General features: G+C 42.2%; 1 protein-coding gene and 1 pseudogene across 1 annotated transcript; one reads left to right on the top strand and one right to left on the bottom strand.

Annotated features, from left to right (window-relative positions):
• Positions 1–158: 158 nt before the first annotated feature.
• On the top strand, positions 159–13,983 carry LOC115120471 (NACHT, LRR and PYD domains-containing protein 3-like; annotated as a pseudogene).
• Positions 13,984–17,376: 3,393 nt separating this feature from the next.
• On the bottom strand, positions 17,377–18,843 carry trub1 (TruB pseudouridine (psi) synthase family member 1). The gene has a single exon (XM_029648559.2). The coding sequence runs from the start codon at positions 18,799–18,801 to the stop codon at positions 17,899–17,901; it is 903 nt and encodes a 300-aa protein (XP_029504419.2). The 5' UTR covers positions 18,802–18,843; the 3' UTR covers positions 17,377–17,898.
• Positions 18,844–18,852: the final 9 nt, after the last annotated feature.

Consider the following 18,852-nt stretch of genomic DNA (forward strand, 5'->3'; position numbering starts at 1 on the left):
CACAATTACTGACATTTAATCCTAGTAAAAATTCCCTGTTTTAGGTCAGTTAGGATCACCACTTCATTTTAAGAATGTGAGTGTCAGAATAATAGTAGAGTGGTTTATTTCAGCATTTCTTTCTTTTACATACTCAATTAGTATTTGGTAGCATTGCCTTTAAATTGTTTAATTTGGGTCAAACGTTTCGTGTAGCCTTTCACAAGCTTCCCACAATAAGTTTGGAAACTTTTGGAAAAATCCTTCTGACAGAGCTGGTGTACGGGGAACAAATGTTTTACTTGCACATTTCTGAGCATGAGGGAAGGGAGAGACTGACTTTCACACTCCACCCACAACGAGGAGGCAGTTCTATTGATACCGAAGGCGACACGTTACCATTGGTTTCTGCAGAAAGAAACCATAAAACGCATGTCCTTTTCCGTAGAATTATGTAGCCACAGTACGTTTTTATTACTTTAAGCCAATTGATTTGGTATTTAGTCGAGATATTTCGAGACAGTTGAAGAGAAAACAACGCAGACAGACAATCATGTGAATGGACATTTTTTCGTTGAGTGCAACAGCAGCAGAGACAAACGATTTGAGAAATCATCTAATCTGAAGGTAGGTTGCTAACCCTTTTATGTATGTCAATAAAATGACTTTTTGTCGTTAATTTAGGCTACTGTCTGAATTGCATTGGCTGTAAGAATGCACCTACCACTATCCTTGCATTTGACGCGAATGGTGCACTGTTAGTAGCCTACAAGCTACAATAATACTATATTTGTTTATGTAGTCTTGTTTGTGGTGTTTTATGTGCGCTAGTGTGAGGATTAAGTTTGGATTCGAGTTAATACTTGATTTATCAATGGATTAGTGTTGCTATCGCCTACGAAACGGTCAAGTGAAATGTCGTAGTGAACACAAGTGGGGGAGGGGGGCAAATTGAACAACTCTTCATTGAAGTGAATCCTTTAGTTCCATTAGTCGACATTAAAACGTGTACAGGGCTTCTGAGACTCGCTTGAACTGTCCATTAGAGTAGTCCTGAAAGCATAGTTGATTTGGTTCAGAATATGAGGCGGCTGCAGGCTACATTCTCCAGTGCTCTCCAAGACATTGAGATTCAGCAACGGATCAGAGTTTGCCGCCATTTCAAAAGCCCTCAGGCTCTCAAATCTTCACTTCCGTCGACACGCCCATTTCTGGTAGGAGGGGGAAATAATAAAAGTGGCTCTTCAATGAACAACTGATATGAAATTACACTAAATTACGTTTTAAGTAGTTGCTGTAATTACATTAAAATGTTTACATTCCATTAAATCACAGAAGTAATTCATACGTCTCTGCCTATCCAGATAAATGGCATGAGTAATCCAATTTATGCTTTAGCTTTAATGTGATTCGATGGTGTGATGCAATTTTATAGCTTCCGGGGGCACGCATGGGCCAATTTGAGCATAGTATCACTGTGCAGGCGCCACTCAAATTTTGTAACAATGTGGGGGGTATAGCTCCACAATGACATTATTGGTTGATGCCAGGTGAGGGGCGTGAGGACCTCTATAAACACAAACTCACTTCCTTGACAACTTCCTTCACAACAGATCTGCAAGGCGAAGCACAAGAAGTATGAATTCCCTGACTTCTGCAGAGGCCATATCACTGTAAATGCTGCAAGTCCAATGCAGACATCAGATTGATCTGAAAATGTGATCGGAGGCTCCTTATGGAGGATGACACAATTGTGGAGCCTCCAAAGGCACGTAGAGGCCAAATTGTGCTCTGTACCGCATTGCTGTGTGCCTCCCAAATGTTGTAACAATGCAGAGGGCTCTGTATAGCTCAGCGTTGACATGATTGGTTGACAGTAGGTGGGGGCGGGAGATCCTGTATAAACACAAACACACTTCCCTCACAACTTCATTCACAACAGCTCTGCTGCTCCGGGAAGAGCAAGAAGTATGGATGCTGCACTGCCAATGCAGAGGTCGGCTTGACCATGCAGAGCCTTTTAAACATGTACCATATGCACAGCAGTGTTCTAGAATATCAGACCGTTGGCTTTCATAGGTCGTCTTTTTTACGATTCTCAAACCATTTCTCCAACTGTCAACCCATTTCAATAGAATAAAGGACTTGTACGCAGAGTTTGTTGGGAATTTTGTTGAGGTGCGTGTTCTGGCATTGCATCCCCTTCTGATGGTGGTCTCAGTCTGTAGACTCTGAATATGTGGACGCTTTACGTTGTTTCGTCTGAACTCTCTGCAAATACTTTGCGATATCGTGGCGCTATTGACCAATTGAACCTCACTTTAGCATCCAGCAGCTACTGGATTGGCTATTGATAACTAGCCATACCTAGCATGCTTGCTAGCATCCACATTAGGGCGAGGCTGGCAAGGCGAAATACAAGTGCTAGTTAATCAAGACAGTTCTGCATACATCTCACGTCAGTGTTACGACCTTACATTTTTCAGTTAAAATGACATCGGAACAAATAATGCTTTGATCTGGCAAAAAAAACTAAAATGTGGACATCAGTCTGTGTTATGATCACCGACCCAACTAATACCGTCATCACCGACCCAACTAATACCGTCATCACCGACCCAACTAATACCGTCATCACCGACCCAACTAATACCGTCATCACCGACCCAACTAATACCGTCATCACCGACCCAACTAATACCGTCATCACCGACCCAACTAATACCGTCACCACCGACCCAACTAATACCGTCATCACCGACCCAACTAATACCGTCACCACCGACCCAACTAATACCGTCATCACCGACCCAACTAATACCGTCACCACCGACCCAACTAATACCGTCACCACCGACCCAACTAATACCGTCACCACCGACCCAACTAATACCGTCAATACACCACCGACCCAACTAATACCGTCACACCGACCCAACTAATACCGTCACCACCCAACTAATACCGTCACCCCCAACTAATACCGTCATACCGTAATCACCACCGACCCAACTAATACCGTCATCACCGACCCAACTAATACCGTCACCACCGACCCAACTAATACCGTCACCACCGTCATACCACCGACCCAAACTAATACCGTCACCACCGACCAACTAATACCGTCACACCGACTAATACCGTCACCACCGACCCAACTAATACCGTCACCACCGACCCAACTAATACCGTCACCACCGACCCAACTAATACCGTCATCACCGACCCAACTAATACCGTCACCACCGACCCAACTAATACCGTCACCACCGACCCAACTAATACCGTCACCACCGACCCAACTAATACCGTCACCACCGACCCAACTAATACCGTCACCACCGACCCAACTAATACCGTCACCACCGACCAACTAATAATACCGTCACCACCGACCCAACTAATACCGTCACCACCGACCCAACTAATACCGTCACCACCGACCCAACTAATACCGTCACCACCGACCCAACTAATACTCTCATTGTGGAGGAGTGCTTTAGTAGTTGTCAGGCTTTACTGTAGTCTACCACTGACAGTAATATGTTTATGTTCATGGGGGATTGAAAGGTCCTGTGAACCAGACTGTGCACATGCACTCTAAATGATTTGTATTTATTGTGTTTGTCTTCAGATGTCAGCAGGAAAGGATATCTACAAACGGGTCAAAGCAGAGGTCCGGGCCGAACTGAACATGTTGAAGTCGAAGAAGTTCAGACGATTTCGACACCATCTGTGTAGGAAGATGGATGATAAGAGTGTTGAGATGATGGGAGTGAAAGACATTGTGTCAGTACTGATGAAGAAATATGGAAGAAAGACCCGTCACATTGTGTCCTCACTTCTAAAAGACAGTAAATATCGGAGTAAACGGAGACGAAGTCAACAAGGTGAGTTTCGCCATTAATACTCAATAACTCAAATGTATGAGTTCACACAGGAGTAAAGGAGGGATTTTGGGCTTAGTCTTGATTTTAGTATTTACCCAGTAGCATTTTATTTTCTTGTAATAAAGTTGTAAGCATAATTGTTTAGCGTACCACATATCCGGTAAACTCCCCTCAGAATAAAATATTGGTGTGGAAATTGTATTACAACAGTGAATTTTATGACCTATATTGTAAAACAACCATGTATTGTATGACCTATATGCAATGTTTTCTGTATCTTTTTAAATGTATATTTATTTCACCTTTATTTAACCAGGTATTGGACCTATATTGAGAACAAGTTTCATTTACAATTGACCTGGCCAAGATAAAACAACCATGTAGTATGACCATATTGTAAAACAACACAGAGTTACACATGGAGTAAAACAAACATACAGTCAATAATACAGTAGAAACATGAGTCTATATACAATTGTAAAACAAATGAGGTGAGAAGGGACCTAAATTGCAAAACAACCATGGTGGCAAAGTAAATACAATATAGACCTAATTGTAAAACAACTGGAATGGTAGATTTGCAGTGGAAGAATGTGCAAAGTAGAGAGAAATAATGGGGGTGCAAAGGAGCAAAATAAATAAATACAGTAGGGGGAGAGGTAGTATTTTTGGGCTAAATTATAGATGGGCTATGTAAAACAGGTGCAGTAATCTGTGAGCTGCTCTGACAGCTGGTGCTTAAAGCTAGTGAGGGAGATAAGTGTTTCCAGTTTCAGAGATTTTTGCAGTTCGTTCCAGTCATTGGCAGCAGAGAACTGGAAGGAGAGGTGGCCAAAGTAAGAATTGGTTTTATGGGTGACCAGAGAGATATACCTGCTGGAGTGCGTGCTACTGGTGGGTGCTGAGATAAGGGGGGACTTTACCTAGCAGGGTCTTGTAGATGACCTGGAGCCAGTGGGTTTGGCGACCTATATGAAAACCAGCCAACGAGAGCGTACAGGTGTATGGGTAGTATATGGGGCTTTGGTGACAACGGATGGCACTGTGGTAGACTGCATCCAATTTATTGAGTAGGGTATTGGAGGCTATTTTGTAAATGAAGTCGTCGAGGATCGGTAGGATGGTCAGTTTTACAAGGGTATGTTTGGCAGCATGAGTGAAGGATGCTTTCTTGCGAAATCTAGAATTGGCTTCCTATTTAACTTTGGATTGGAGATTTTTATTTATTTATTTTTATTTCACCTTTATTTAACCAGGTAAGCAAGTTGAGAACAAGTTCTCATTTACAATTGCGACCTGGCCAAGATAAAGCAAAGCAGTTCGACACATACAACGACACAGAGTTCCACATGGAGTAAAACAAACATACAGTCAATAATACAGTAAAAAAAACAAGTCTATATACAATGTGAGCAAATTAGGTGAGAAGGGAGGTAAAGGCAAAAAAGGCCATGGTGGCAAAGTAAATACAATATAGCAAGTAAAACACTGGAATGGTAGTTTTGCAATGGAAGAATGTGCAAAGTAGAAATAAAAATAATGGGGTGCAAAGGAGCAAAATAAATAAATTAATTAAATACAGTTGGGAAAGAGGTAGTTGTTTGGGCTAAATTATAGGTGGGCTATGTACAGGTGCAGTAATCTGTAAGATGCTCTGACAGTTGGTGCTTAAAGCTAGTGAGGGAGATAAGTGTTTCCAATTTAAGAGATTTTTGTAGTTCGTTCCAGTCATTGGCAGCAGAGAACTGGAAGGAGAGGCGGCCAAAGAAAGAATTGGTTTTGGGGTGACTAGAGAGATATACCTGCTGGAGCGTGTGCTACAGGTGGGAGATGCTATGGTGACTGAGATAAGGGGGACTTTACCTAGCAGGGTCTTGTAGATGACATGGAGCCAGTGGGTTTGGCGACGAGTATGAAGCGAGGGCCAGCCAACGAGAGCGTACAGGTCGCAATGGTGGGTAGTATATGGGGCTTTGGTGACAAAACGGATTGCACTGTGATAGACTGCATCCAATTTGTTGAGTAGGGTATTGGAGGCTATTTTGTAAATGACATCGCCAAAGTCGAGGATTGGTAGGATGGTCAATTTTACAAGGGTATGTTTGGCAGCATGAGTGAAGGATGCTTTGTTGCGAAATAGAAGCCAATTCTAGATTTAACTTTGGATTGGAGATGTTTGATATGGGTCTGGAAGGAGAGTTTACAGGCTAGGTGCAGGTACACGGTTGAAGAGCATGCATTTAGTTTTACTTGTATTTAAGAGCAATTGGAGGCCACGGAAGGAGAGTTGATGGCATTGAAGCTTGCCTGGAGGGTTGTTAACACAGTGTCCAAAGAAGGGCTGGTTTACAGAATGGTTTGATTGATCAGAGACTCACCAGCAGCAAGAGTGTTTTCATTGATGTATACAGAAAACAATCTCGTTTAATTATTTTCAGGCACCCCCATGGAGACTGCCAGAGGTCCGGACAGCAGACCCTCCGATTTGACACACTGAACTCTATCAGAGAAGTGTTGGTGAACCAGGCGAGGCAATCATTTGAGAAACCAAGGCTGTCGAGTCTGCCGATGAGGATGCGGTGGTTGACAGAGTCGAAAGCCTTGGCCAGATCAATGAATACGGCCACAGTAATGTTTCTTATCGATGGCGGTTAAGATATCGTTTAGGACCTTGATGGCTGAGGTGCACCCATGACCAGCTCTGAAACCAGATTGCATAGCAGAGAAGGTATGGTGAGATTCTGGTCGGTAATCTGTTTGTTGACTTGGCTTTCAAGACCTTAGAAAGGCATGGTAGGATAGATATAGGTCTGTAGCAGTTTGGATCAAGAGTGTCCCCCTTTGAAGAGGGGATGACCGCAGCTGCTTTCCAATCTTTGGGAATCTCAGATGACACGAAAGAGAGGTTGAACAGGCTAGTAATAGGGGTGGCAACAATTTCTAAAGATAATTTTAGAAAGAAAGGGTCCAGATTGTCTAGCCCGGCTGATTTGTAGGGGTCCAGATTTTTCAGGTCTTTCAGAACTTCAGCTGAATGGATTTGGGAGAAGGAGAAATGGGGAAGGCTTGGGCGAGTTGCTGTTGGGGGTGCAGTGCTGTTGACCGGGGTAGGAGTTGCCAGGTGGAAAGCATGGCCAGCCGTAGAAAAATGCTTATTGAAATTCTCAATTATGGTGGATTCATCAGTGGTGACAGTGTTTCCTATCTTCAGTGCAGTGGGCAGCTGGGAGGAGGTGTTCTTATTCTCCATGGACTTTACAGTGTCCCAGAACTTTTTAGAGTTAGTGTTGCAGGAAGCAAATTTCTGCTTGAAAAAGCTAGCCTTGGCTTTTCTAACTGCCTGTGTATAACGGTTTCTAGCTTCCCTGAACAGCTGCATATCACGGGGGCTGTTCGATGCTAATGCAGAACTCCATAGGATGTTTTTGTGTTGGTTAAGGGCAGTCAGGTCTGGGGAGAACCAAGGGCTATATCTGTTCCTGGTTCTAATTTTCTTGAATGGGGCATGTTTATTTAAGATTGTTAGGAAGGCATTTTTTTTTTAAATATCCAGGCATCCTCTACTGACGGGATGAGATCAATATCCTTCCAGGACACCCCGGCCAGGTCGATTAGAAAGGCCTGCTCGCTGAAGTGTTTCAGGGAGATGTTTGATGTGAGTCTGGAAGGAGAGTTTACAGTCTAACCAGACACCTAGGTATTTGTAGTTGTCCACATATTCTAAGACAGAACCGTCCAGAGTAGTGATGTTGGATGGGCGGGCAGGTGCAGGCAGCGATCTTATGGGCTGGTTTCCTGGATTTTGATTGAGCCTACTTAAAACAGTGTTTTCAATGGAGAATTCATAAAACAATCTCAGTTTAATTCTTTTCAGTCCATGGGTAGGCTTCATTTTGGTCCAAAAAAGGCCCTTAATCTCTCTCTCTCTCTAATCAATGTTAAATGATTCACCAAAGAGATACGTCTTTCCTCCATAGGCTTTGAGAACAAAGAGAACCAGACGATCTCAATGGATGACCAACAGGTAATTGGGCTTTTTTTGTGTGTTCTTTCCAGATACAGAGATTCTGAATGTTCCTAAAGATGTGTTTGGGACATAGTGTTTTTCTTTCATTGGCACTGCCATTTATGCTTTCACCATTTTGAGTAGTCAACTGGGTGGGGCTTGGTATGTGTTAGGAGGGATCATAGAATTCCATTCAGGTCAGCAGGAGGAATCAGCCAATTAATTCTACTGCTGCGTGAACATTCTGTAACTGTAGGTGGCAGTAAATCACCAACCTTGTCCCTGTTCCTGTTTAGACTAAACACACTGCAGCACAGTATGCAGCTACACTCTAGCACAGTAGGTGGTGGTATGATCCTATTCAGTTTATTTATGAAGTGTCACTACACTCATAGAAGTAAAGAGAACCCACAATGGCTCTGGCCTTGTTGTCACAGAAGTGGCCATTGCTGAAGATAGAAGATGAGCTGTCTAGTACATCTCTATGGTCTGGGGTGACGAGGCTAATATGTTATTGTTTCTTTCCCTGTGATGGACGTGACATCTCTGTCTAAGGCCAACCACGCTGGAGGACCACTCGGTGCGATGCCAAGTGGCGCTCGGTGTTCAAACACCGCAACTAATGGAAGCAACGTTAATGCACCAATGCTAACAAGGTGTTCAGTTGGAAAGGACTTGCATTTAAGTTGTATCACAAATATTTATGGTGAGAGAAGGTGTCAGGACTTTTGGGGCAAAACCTGGGTGGATCACTGTTTTATAAATTGTGTACATCTTTGTAAGTTGTTCTTCTATCCTAGTTTATAAATTGTATACATCTTTGTAAGTTGCTCTTCTATCCTAGTTTATAAATTGTATACATCTTTGTAAGTTGCTCTTCTATCCTAGTTTATAAATTGTATACATCTTTGTAAGTTGCTCTTCTATCCTAGTTTATAAATTGTATACATCTTTGTAAGTTGCTCTTCTATCCTAGTTTATAAATTGTATACATCTTTGTAAGTTGCTCTTCTATCCTAGTTTATAAATTGTATACATCTTTGTAAGTTGCTCTTCTATCCTAGTTTATAAATTGTATACATCTTTGTAAGTTGCTCTTCTATCCTAGTTTATAAATTGTATACATCTTTGTAAGTTGCTCTTCTATCCTAGTTTATAAATTGTATACATCTTTGTAAGTTGCTCTTCTATCCTAGTTTATAAATGGTATACATCTTTGTAAGTTGCTCTTCTATCCTAGTTTATAAATGGTATACATCTTTGTAAGTTGCTCTTCTATCCTAGTTTATAAATTGTATACATCTTTGTAAGTTGCTCTTCTATCCTAGTTTATAAATGGTATACATCTTTGTACGTTGCTCTTCTATCCTAGTTTATTGTGATGTTTATGACGTGTATTTTCTCTCTAGGCCATGTGCCTGGAGGGGAGATGATTGACCAGCAGGTAATGAAAGGGATTTCTTATAGACAATCTTTAGAAGATTATGGACTGTTGCCAGCATTAACTCTGTTATTGAAACACTGTATTTGAAAGGTTATTTGAAATCTAAATGACTGTTTTGCTAATTCCTGTAGGTGCCAGTGTATGACCAGAGCAAGGAGAAACGGAGTAAGTCAAATTCAGTTGTTATCCCAGAGCAGAAAAACAGACTAATTTCACCCAAAATAACACTTTCATATTTATTTATTTTGCTCTTTTTGAAGACATCCTTCACATCAGAGACGAGATCAAAAAACGCCAGAAGATTAAGTCTGAAACCATACTAGAGGGTATTGAAACCCAAAGCACATCAGTCCTTAACAAGGTCTATACAGAGTTGTACATTGTCACCTGTGATTCTACCAGCATCAATAAGGAACACGAGGTGTGGCAGGCCGAGACGGCACACCTCAAAGACTACTCTGAGGCCTCTGTCATAAAATGCCAAGATCTCTTCAAGCCTGCCGAAGACGAAACTATCAGATGTGTGATGACAAAGGGAATCGCTGGCATTGGGAAAACTGTGGCAGCTCAGAAGCTCAACTTGGACTGGGCAGATGGAAAAGAAAATCAAGATCTAGATTTTCTATTCCTACTATCTTTCCGGAAGCTGAATTTGTTAGAAGGCCGGTACAGTCTGCATGGACTTCTTCAGCTCTTCTACCCTGAACTTAAAGACATAAACGTTAGGAAGCTGTATGATGAACATAAGGTTTTGTTCATCCTTGACGGCCTGGATGAGAGCCAACTGCCACTAGAGTTTGATGAAATTGAAAACAGGCTGATATCTGATGTGTCTGAGTCTGCTTCACTGGACGTTTTGCTTACAAACCTCATCGCTGGCCGTCTTCTCCCTGGGGCTCTCCTCTGGATAACCTCCCGTCCAGTAGCGGCCAATCAGATCCCCAGAGAGTATTGTCATCGAGTTACAGAGATCAGAGGGTTCAATGATGCTCAAAAGGACGAATACTTCAGGAAACACATCAGAGATCCAGAGATGGCCAGCCGCATCATCTCAGACATAAAAGCAACCCGGAGCCTCTACATCATGTGCCATGTACCGGTGTTCTGCTGGATGGCAGTAACTGTGCTTCAGGATATACTGAGTAAAGACAGCAAGAGTGGGCCAAAGCCGCGATCTTTACCCACAACCCTCTCTGAAATGTACATGCATTACATTAAGATCCAAACAAGTATCAGTTTGGAGAAGCATGGACCAACACGGGGGAAACAACTTTCTTTCATGTCAAACAAGTATCAGTTTGGAGAAGCATGGACCAACACAGGGGAAACAACTTTCTTTCATGTCAAACAAGTATCAGTTTGGAGAAGCATGGACCAACACGGGGGAAACAACTTTCTTTCATGTCAAACAAGTATCAGTTTGGAGAAGCATGGACCAACACAGGGGAAACAACTTTCTTTCATGTCAAACAAGTATCAGTTTGGAGAAGCATGGACCAACACAGGGGAAACAACTTTCTTTCATGTCAAACAAGTATCAGTTTCGAGAAGCATGGACCAACACGGGGGAAACAACTTTCTTTCATGTCAAACAAGTATCAGTTTCGAGAAGCATGGACCAACACGGGGGAAACAACTTTCTTTCATGTCAAACAAGTATCAGTTTCGAGAAGCATGGACCAACACGGGGGAAACAACTTTCTTTCATGTCAAACAAGGACATCATTTTGAAATTGGGAAAGTTAGCGTATCAGAACCTGGATAGTCAAAACGTGCTCTTTACAGAACAGGATTTGACAAACTGTGGCATTAGTGTCATGGAAGCTGCTACATGCCCTGGCCTGTGTACAGAACTTGTTGAATTCGAGCATGTACTGTATCCAAGGAAAGTGTATTGTTTTGTACACTTAAGTGTTCAGGAGTTCTTTGCTGCGCTGTACGCATTTCATGAATTTGTAAATGGTAGGATTGACTCAGTGAAAGCCTTAATCAAAAAGAGGAAAGGGGGCACTTTGTTAGATTTTCTCAAAGGTGCTCTGGACAGGGCATTAGATAGTAAAAATGGACACCTGGACCTTTTCGCGCGCTTCCTTTTCGGGATCTCTCTCGACTCCAGCCGGGCAATCCTTCAAGACATTCTGGGAAAAACAACCAGTGGTTCAGAATGCAACAAAAAGTTGATTGGATATATCAAGATGTTGAAAAGGAAGGACCTCTCTCCAGAGAGATGCATCAACTTGATCCACTGTGCTTCAGCTGAAGGACCGCACCATTCTACAGAATGACAACAACAACCAAGTCTCTCCTTCCGACACACAGCCAACTCCATTTCAGTGTTCTCTCCTGGCATATATGTTCATTATGTCAGAGAAGCCTGAAGAGTTTGACTTCAGGAATAACAAAACTTCTGAGGAAGCTTTTCGGAGACTGACTCCTGCTTTGCTGTCTTGCACCAGAGCGTTGTAAGTATCACTCACTATTTGTGTAGCATGTTTACATCGCACAAGTACATTTTATTTTAACGTACAGTATAAGTTGAATGGCAATTAAGAACTCCATTTTTTTCACAGACTCAACTTTTGTGACATCACAGCACTGGAGTGTAAAACTGTAGCCTCAGTTCTTCAGTCTGAGAATTCCCACCTGACAGTCTTGGACCTGGGCCACAACAACCTGGGAGTTGAAGGGGTGAAACAACTCTGCTGTGGGCTGCTGAACCCCAACTGCAAGGTGGAAACCCTGAATCTACGCCACAATCATGTGGGAGTTGGCGGTGTCATGGCAATCTGCGAAGTGCTGACTTGTCCCACCTCAAAACTCCTGAACTTGGACCTCAGCTGCAATGACCTTGGGGACCCGGGGGCAGGGTTGCTTGCTTTTGCCCTCCACAAGTGTTGCAAGCTGCAAGCACTGAGGTATGTACATCAGTACCAAATAAGATAATGACACATTTTGAAGGGGTTCATCTCTGTGCTGATCACTGTGCTGACCTATGGATATAGATGGTTCTTCAATGTTCAATGTTTCTAGTTTTAATGGTGAAACAAATTTGTATGCTTTCCATAATTATTTTTCCTATTCTCATTTATAGGCTATCTGGCTGTTTGATCACATTACCTGAGGATGTGTCCTCTGTCCTGGCCAAAGCGTTGAGGTCAGCATGCTTCCAGATGAAAGAGCTGGATCTGAGCTACAATCCCCTCAGAACCGTTGAATTGGATTTCCCGCTTCAGCTGAAGTGAGTTAGATTGAGGAGAAATACGTGTCTCTGAATAAAATATTAATGAGTAGAGCTAAACATTGAGAGATTAGAACTTTAACAATTAAACTATTTAATTAAACTAATTCAACCTTGTAGATATGATCCTTGTTACATCCTAGTGTTATTATACTGCATCCCCTGAGTGGTATGAGCATTTCCAGGCATTCATTAATACCTCTTTATTTTGTGTGTTTTCCAGCATGGACCACGGAGGAGAGAGCAGGAATAAACCGGGTCTGCAGAAATGTGAGTAAATGTCCATTTATCATTCTCACCTTTATGAACACAGTGATTCACCGTGATCTCTGTAGAATATTTGGCATATAGGAGGACTATGTACCAATTTATAATAGTGTCAAGTGTGACATCAACGCTTGTGTAGCAGGTAACAAACTTCTAATCTACAAATTTCAGATGCCATTGAGGTCACACTAGACCTCAACACAGCAAACGATTTCCTGTCCCTGTCTGAGTGGAACAGGAAGGTGACCCACGAGAGGAAGAAGCAGGACTATCCCTTCACCGAAGAGAGGTTTGATAACTGCAACCAGGTGCTGTGCAAGGAGGGCCTCTGCGGACGTCATTACCTGGAGGTTGAGTGTCTACACGACGTACATATAGGCATGGCCTACAAGAGATTAGAGAGGGAAGGAGCTGGTGACAATGTAACGCTGGGACAGAATGCTGTTTCTTGGACTTTGTACGCCTCAAAGGATAAGTTCCATGCCCAGCATCAAAAAATTATTCACAATTTACGGCTCCCTGAAATCAAATCAAATGAGTCCTATAGAATAGGGGTGTTTCTGGACTGGCCGGCCGGCATCCTGTCCTTCTACAACATCTCCTCGGAGTCTGACAAACTGACCCACCTGTACGCATTCCACACCACATTCACTGAGCCCCTTTATCTTGGGCTTAGACTTCAATCCCCAACATCAACCATTTCTCTCATAGTCAAGTAGCCTACAGTACATCTAAGCATTGTCTTTCAGAAAGTATATGTGCCACTGGGTGGGGAGGGAGAGGCGTTATAGAAAAGTTTGTGGCCATACTTAGGTGATAATGTAGTATACTTGAGAACAGAATGGATCATGGGTTTGCAATACTGTTATGTTGTATCTCCACTTTATTCCTCTTGTTATATTTTGTGAACAAAGAATGTAAAATAATGTCCTATATACTGTATAGCCATACTGACCATAACTTCATTTTAAAAGAATGTCAAAAGCTGGCTAATGATCAAACAATGGAACAAAACTTTGTCTGTGCCTTCAGAAAGTGTTCACACCCCTTGACGTTTTCCACTTTTTGTTGTGTTAAAAAGTAGGATTAAAACTAGATTTAATTGTAATTTTTGGTCAATGATAATAAAATAAAACTAATACCAAGGTGGTAGAAATTCAGACTATTTATTACAAATGAAAAATAAAACAGGAATATATCTTGACTATATAAGTATTCACACCCCTGAGTCAATACATGTTAGAAACACCTTTGGCAGCGACTACAGCTGTGAGTCTTTCTGGGTAAGTCGAAGAGATTTACACAGCTGAATTGTACAATATTTGCCCATTATTCTTCAAGCTCTGTCAAGTTGGATGTTGATCATTTCTAGACCGCCATTTTCAAGTCTTGCCATATATCTTTGAAAATTATTTAAGTCAAACTGTTACTAGTACACTCAGGAACATTTAATGTTTTAGGTTATTGTCCTGCTGAAAGGTGAATTCGTCTCCCAGTGTCTGTTTGGAAACCAGACTGAACCAGGTTTTTCTCTAAGAATTTGCCTGTGTTTAGCTGTATTGCATTGGTTTTCATCCTAATGAAAAATCCCTAGTCATCCGAAAAAAATCCCTTGTCCTTGCCGATGACAAGCATACCAATATGATGCAGCCACGACCATGCTTGAAAATATGGAGAGAGGTAGGTACTCAGTGATGTGCGGTGTTGGATTTTCCCCAAACATGGTGCTTTGTATTCAGGACAAGCAGTTCAGTTCTTTGCCACATTTTTTGCAGTATTACGTAAGTTCCTTGTTGCAAAAAGGATGCATGTTTTGGAATATTTGACTTCTGTACAGGCTTCCTTTCCACTCTGTCATTTAGGTTCGTGTTGTGGAGTAACTACAATGTCGTTTATCCATCCTCAGTTCTCTCATATCAAACCATTAAACTCTTAACTGTTTTAAAATTTCCATAGGCCTCATTGTGAAATCCCTGAGCAGTTTCCTTCCTCTCCGGCAACTGAGTTTGGAAGGACAACTGTATATTTGTAGTGACTAGGTGTATTTATAAAACATCCAAAGCCTAATAACTTCACCATGCCCAAAGGGATATTCAGCTTCTGCTTTAAAAAAAAAAAACATTTTACACATCTACCAATCTGTGCCCTTCTTTGTGAGGCATTGAAACATCTCCCTGGTTTTTGTGGTTGAATCTGTGCTCGATTGAGGGACTTACGGGTGACAAGCATACCAATATGCTGTGGGATACTGAGATGGGATAGTCATTCAAAAATCATATTAACCACTATTATTGAACACAGAATGAGTCCATGCAACTTATTATGTGATTTGTTAAGTACATTTTTACTCCTGAACTAATTCAGGCCATAACAAAGGAGTTGAACACTTTTTGACTCTTGACATTTCAGCATTTCATATCTTATTAATTTGGCAAAATGTCTAAAAACGAAATTCCACTTTGACACTATGGGGTATTGTGTGTAGGTCAGTAACACACAATCTCAATTTAATCCGGCTGTAATACAATGTTTAATTCAGGCTGGGGGGGTAATGTAAGTTGTCAGGTGGCGATATTATGAATTGTTCAGCAGTCTTATGGCTTGGGGGTAGAAGTATCTACAGTAGTAGTTTCTACAGTTGAAGTCGGATGTTTACATACACGTAGGTTTGAGTCATTAAAACTCGTTTTTCAACCACTCCACAAATTTATTGAGGAGAGGCAGCAATGAGTGGGAACATGGACGAAAATGCACTTGCTGAAATGAGACTCCTTCTCCACATGGATTTAATAAATAGTTGCATTCTGCAGGCTACAATCAACAGCCTGATCAACTCTACGCAAAGGAGATGTGTTACGCTGCATGAGGCAAATGGTGGTCACACCAGATACTGACTGATTTTCTGATCCACTCCCTGACATTTTCTTTAAGCTATCTGTGACCAATAGACACATATCAGTCTTCCCAGTCATGTAAAGTCCATTGATTAGAGCCTAATTAATTCATTTCAATTCTCTGATTTCCTTATATGAACTGTAACTCAGTAAAATCTTTTAAATTGTTGCATTTTGCGTTTAGATTTTAGTTCCGTGTATTAAGAGTCTCATTTCATTAAGAGTCTCAATTCAGCAAGTGTATTTTCGTCCATGTTCCCACTCGTTGCCACCTCTCCTCTTCAATGGCTGTGCGAAATTGCTGGACATTGGCGGGAACTGGAACACGCTGTCATACTTGTCGATCCAGGGCATCCCAAACATGCTCAATGGGTGACATTTGTGGTGAGTATGTAAGCCATGGAAAAACTAGGACATTATCAGCTTCCAGGAATTGTGTAGATAGATCCTTGCGACATGGGGCCATACATTATCATGCTGAAACATGAGGTGATGGCGGCGGATGAATGGCATGATAATGGGCCTCAGGATCTCATCACTGTATCTCTGTATTGAAATTGCCATAGATAAAATGCAAATGTGTTCATTGTCCATAGTTTATGCCTGCCCATACCATAACCCTACCGCCACCATGGGGCACTCTGTTCACAACATTGACATAAGCAGCCTGCTCGCCCCAAACGACGCCATACACACTGTGCCATCTGCCCAGTACAGTTGAAAACGGGATTCATCCATGAAGAGCACACTTCTCCAGTTGCAATCGAAGGTGAGCATTTGCCCACTGAAGTCGGTCACAACGTCAAACTACAGTCAGGTCATGACCCTGGTGAGGAAGACAAGCACGCAGATGAGCTTCCCTGAGACGGTTTCTGACAGTTTGTGCAAAAATTGTTCAGTTGTGCAAACCCAGTTTCATTAGCTGTCCGGGTGGCTGGTCTCAGATGATTCCTCAGGTGAAGAAGCCGGATGTGGTGTTCCTTGTCTGGTGTGGTTAGAAGTGGTCTGCGGTTGTGAGGTCGGTTGGACAGACCGCCAAATTCTCTAAATCGACATTGGAGGCAGCGTAAGGTAGAGAAATTAACATTAAGTTCTCTGGTGGACTTTCCTGCAGTCAGCATGTCAATTGCACACTCCCTCAAAACTTAAGTAAGCTGTGGCATTGTGTTGTGTGACAAAACTGCACATTTTAGTGTCCCCAGCACAAGGTGCACCTGTGTAATGATCATGCTGTTTAATCAGCTTCTTTTTTGATATGCCACACCTTTGAGGTGGATGGATTATCGTGGCAAAGGAGAAATGCTGACTAACAGGGATGTAAACAAATGTGTGCACAAAATTGGACTGAAATAAGCTTTTTGTGCATATGGAAAATGTATATATTTTATTTCAGCTCATGAAACATGGGACCAGCACTTTGTTTTTATTTTTGTTCAGTGTAGTCTCCTCAAATAAATGTACAGTGGATTGAACTTAACCAATGTCTTATTGAGGATTTGAACGTGCTCTATAGCAACTTCATATGTGCAAGGCTTCATAGGGGCCCAATGAACATACTAAGAAAACCAAACATGACTAGGTTATAATGACCTAAATACGAGAAACACCATCTCTGTGTTTACAACAAAACATCTGCAAAAAAATTAACAAAAATATGTGGAGACTTTTGTTGTTTATTAATTCTGGCATGCACTGTTGTCAATTACAAAGGAATGGGAGTTACATTTCAAGTTGCTTCCATGTCTTATCTTGTGCCAACACTAGATGGTGTAGAGATCTTTGATTGGAACAGTATTCAAAACAAAACCTCAAAATGCATGACAAAATAAGACAATTCATGAAAATAAAACCAATATTTAAAAATGCTAAATTATTTAATCTATAAACAAAACAAAAAACATTAAATTGTCTTCGGCCAATTCCAATGACGATATCATGTTCTAGTAATACACACATCAACAAAAATGATGCATGTAACAGTGCAGGGACTGGTTCAACTGGCTTCCGCCAAAGAATCGACCGACATGAGGAATATGTTGGAAATTCCCACCAGCCATGCTTGCACCAAACCAATGCTTTAACATGCATGAGAGGGAGTGAACAAGTGCACACCTCCGGGAACCAAAACGCCGCCTTAAGCTCTCATATAGAGGGGACATTGTGACTTTGAGGGGGGGTTATAACTCCCCCTTTTCATCTTTGCCATTCTTATCCCCCTTCACCTGGGCATTCAGGGCCCGTTTAACCCCCAGGTTTGGGCTTGGTTTTGTGCCATCCTCCTTGGTGACCTCTGACCCGGGACAGGGCTGCATGGACTGAACGATGTGTTGTAGTGTCCAGTGTTCCTCCTGCAGCGTGTGGTCGTTAAGGGTAAACTGACCCTGTTTGGTCCGGATCAGCTTCCTCACGTGGGCACACGACGAGAGCGCTTTTCCCAGGTCGTCCACCAAGCTTCTGATATAAAATCCACCACCGCATTCAACATCAAGAGTGAAGAGGGGGGGAGTGAAGTCCTGCAGCGACAGGTTATACACTGTGACCGGCCGTGCAGGTTTGGCTTCCACCTCGTGGCCTTGCTTCAGCAGGACAGAAAGACGCTTGCCATCCTTCTTCAGTGCAGAGTACAGTGGAGGAACCTGCATGATGTCCCCAGTGAACTGCTTCAACTTCTCCTCAAAGGCTTCCCTGGTAATGTGATCATAGAGCTTCTCATGAACCACCTTGCCTGTGGCGTCAAGGGTGTCTGTTGCTTTCCCCAACTCTCCAACAGCCATGTATTTCTTTGAACCAGCAAGCATAGTACTAAGCATCTTTGTTCCATTTCCAATCCCAACAACGAGCACACCAGAGGCTGCGCTGTCCAGAGTCCCGCCATGCCCCATTTTCAGAGCTTGCTTCTTCCTTTTTCTGGGATTAGGATCTTTCACACCGGCCTCTTTGAGGAGTGTCTCTTTTAATGAGTTTAAAACATCAGCAGACGTAGGTCCTTCCTTTTTATAAATGGCAAAAAGTCCATTTAAAGATTGTAGTTTTGATAAAGAATGTTTAGGCACAGCTACGCCAGTTACTGAACCAGCCATGCTTGCTTTCCAAAACAATGAGGCGCGACTTGATGACGTAAGTTTAACTGA

The sequence above is a fragment of the Oncorhynchus nerka genome, linkage group LG26 (genome assembly GCF_034236695.1).
Source record: "Oncorhynchus nerka isolate Pitt River linkage group LG26, Oner_Uvic_2.0, whole genome shotgun sequence".
In the NCBI taxonomy this organism is placed as follows: domain Eukaryota; kingdom Metazoa; phylum Chordata; class Actinopteri; order Salmoniformes; family Salmonidae; genus Oncorhynchus; species Oncorhynchus nerka.

Excerpts from the sequence above, each read along its gene's own strand:
- trub1 (XM_029648559.2), bottom strand. The coding sequence starts at position 18,801 with ATGGCTGGTTCAGTAACTGGCGTAGCTGTGCCTAAACATTCTTTATCA.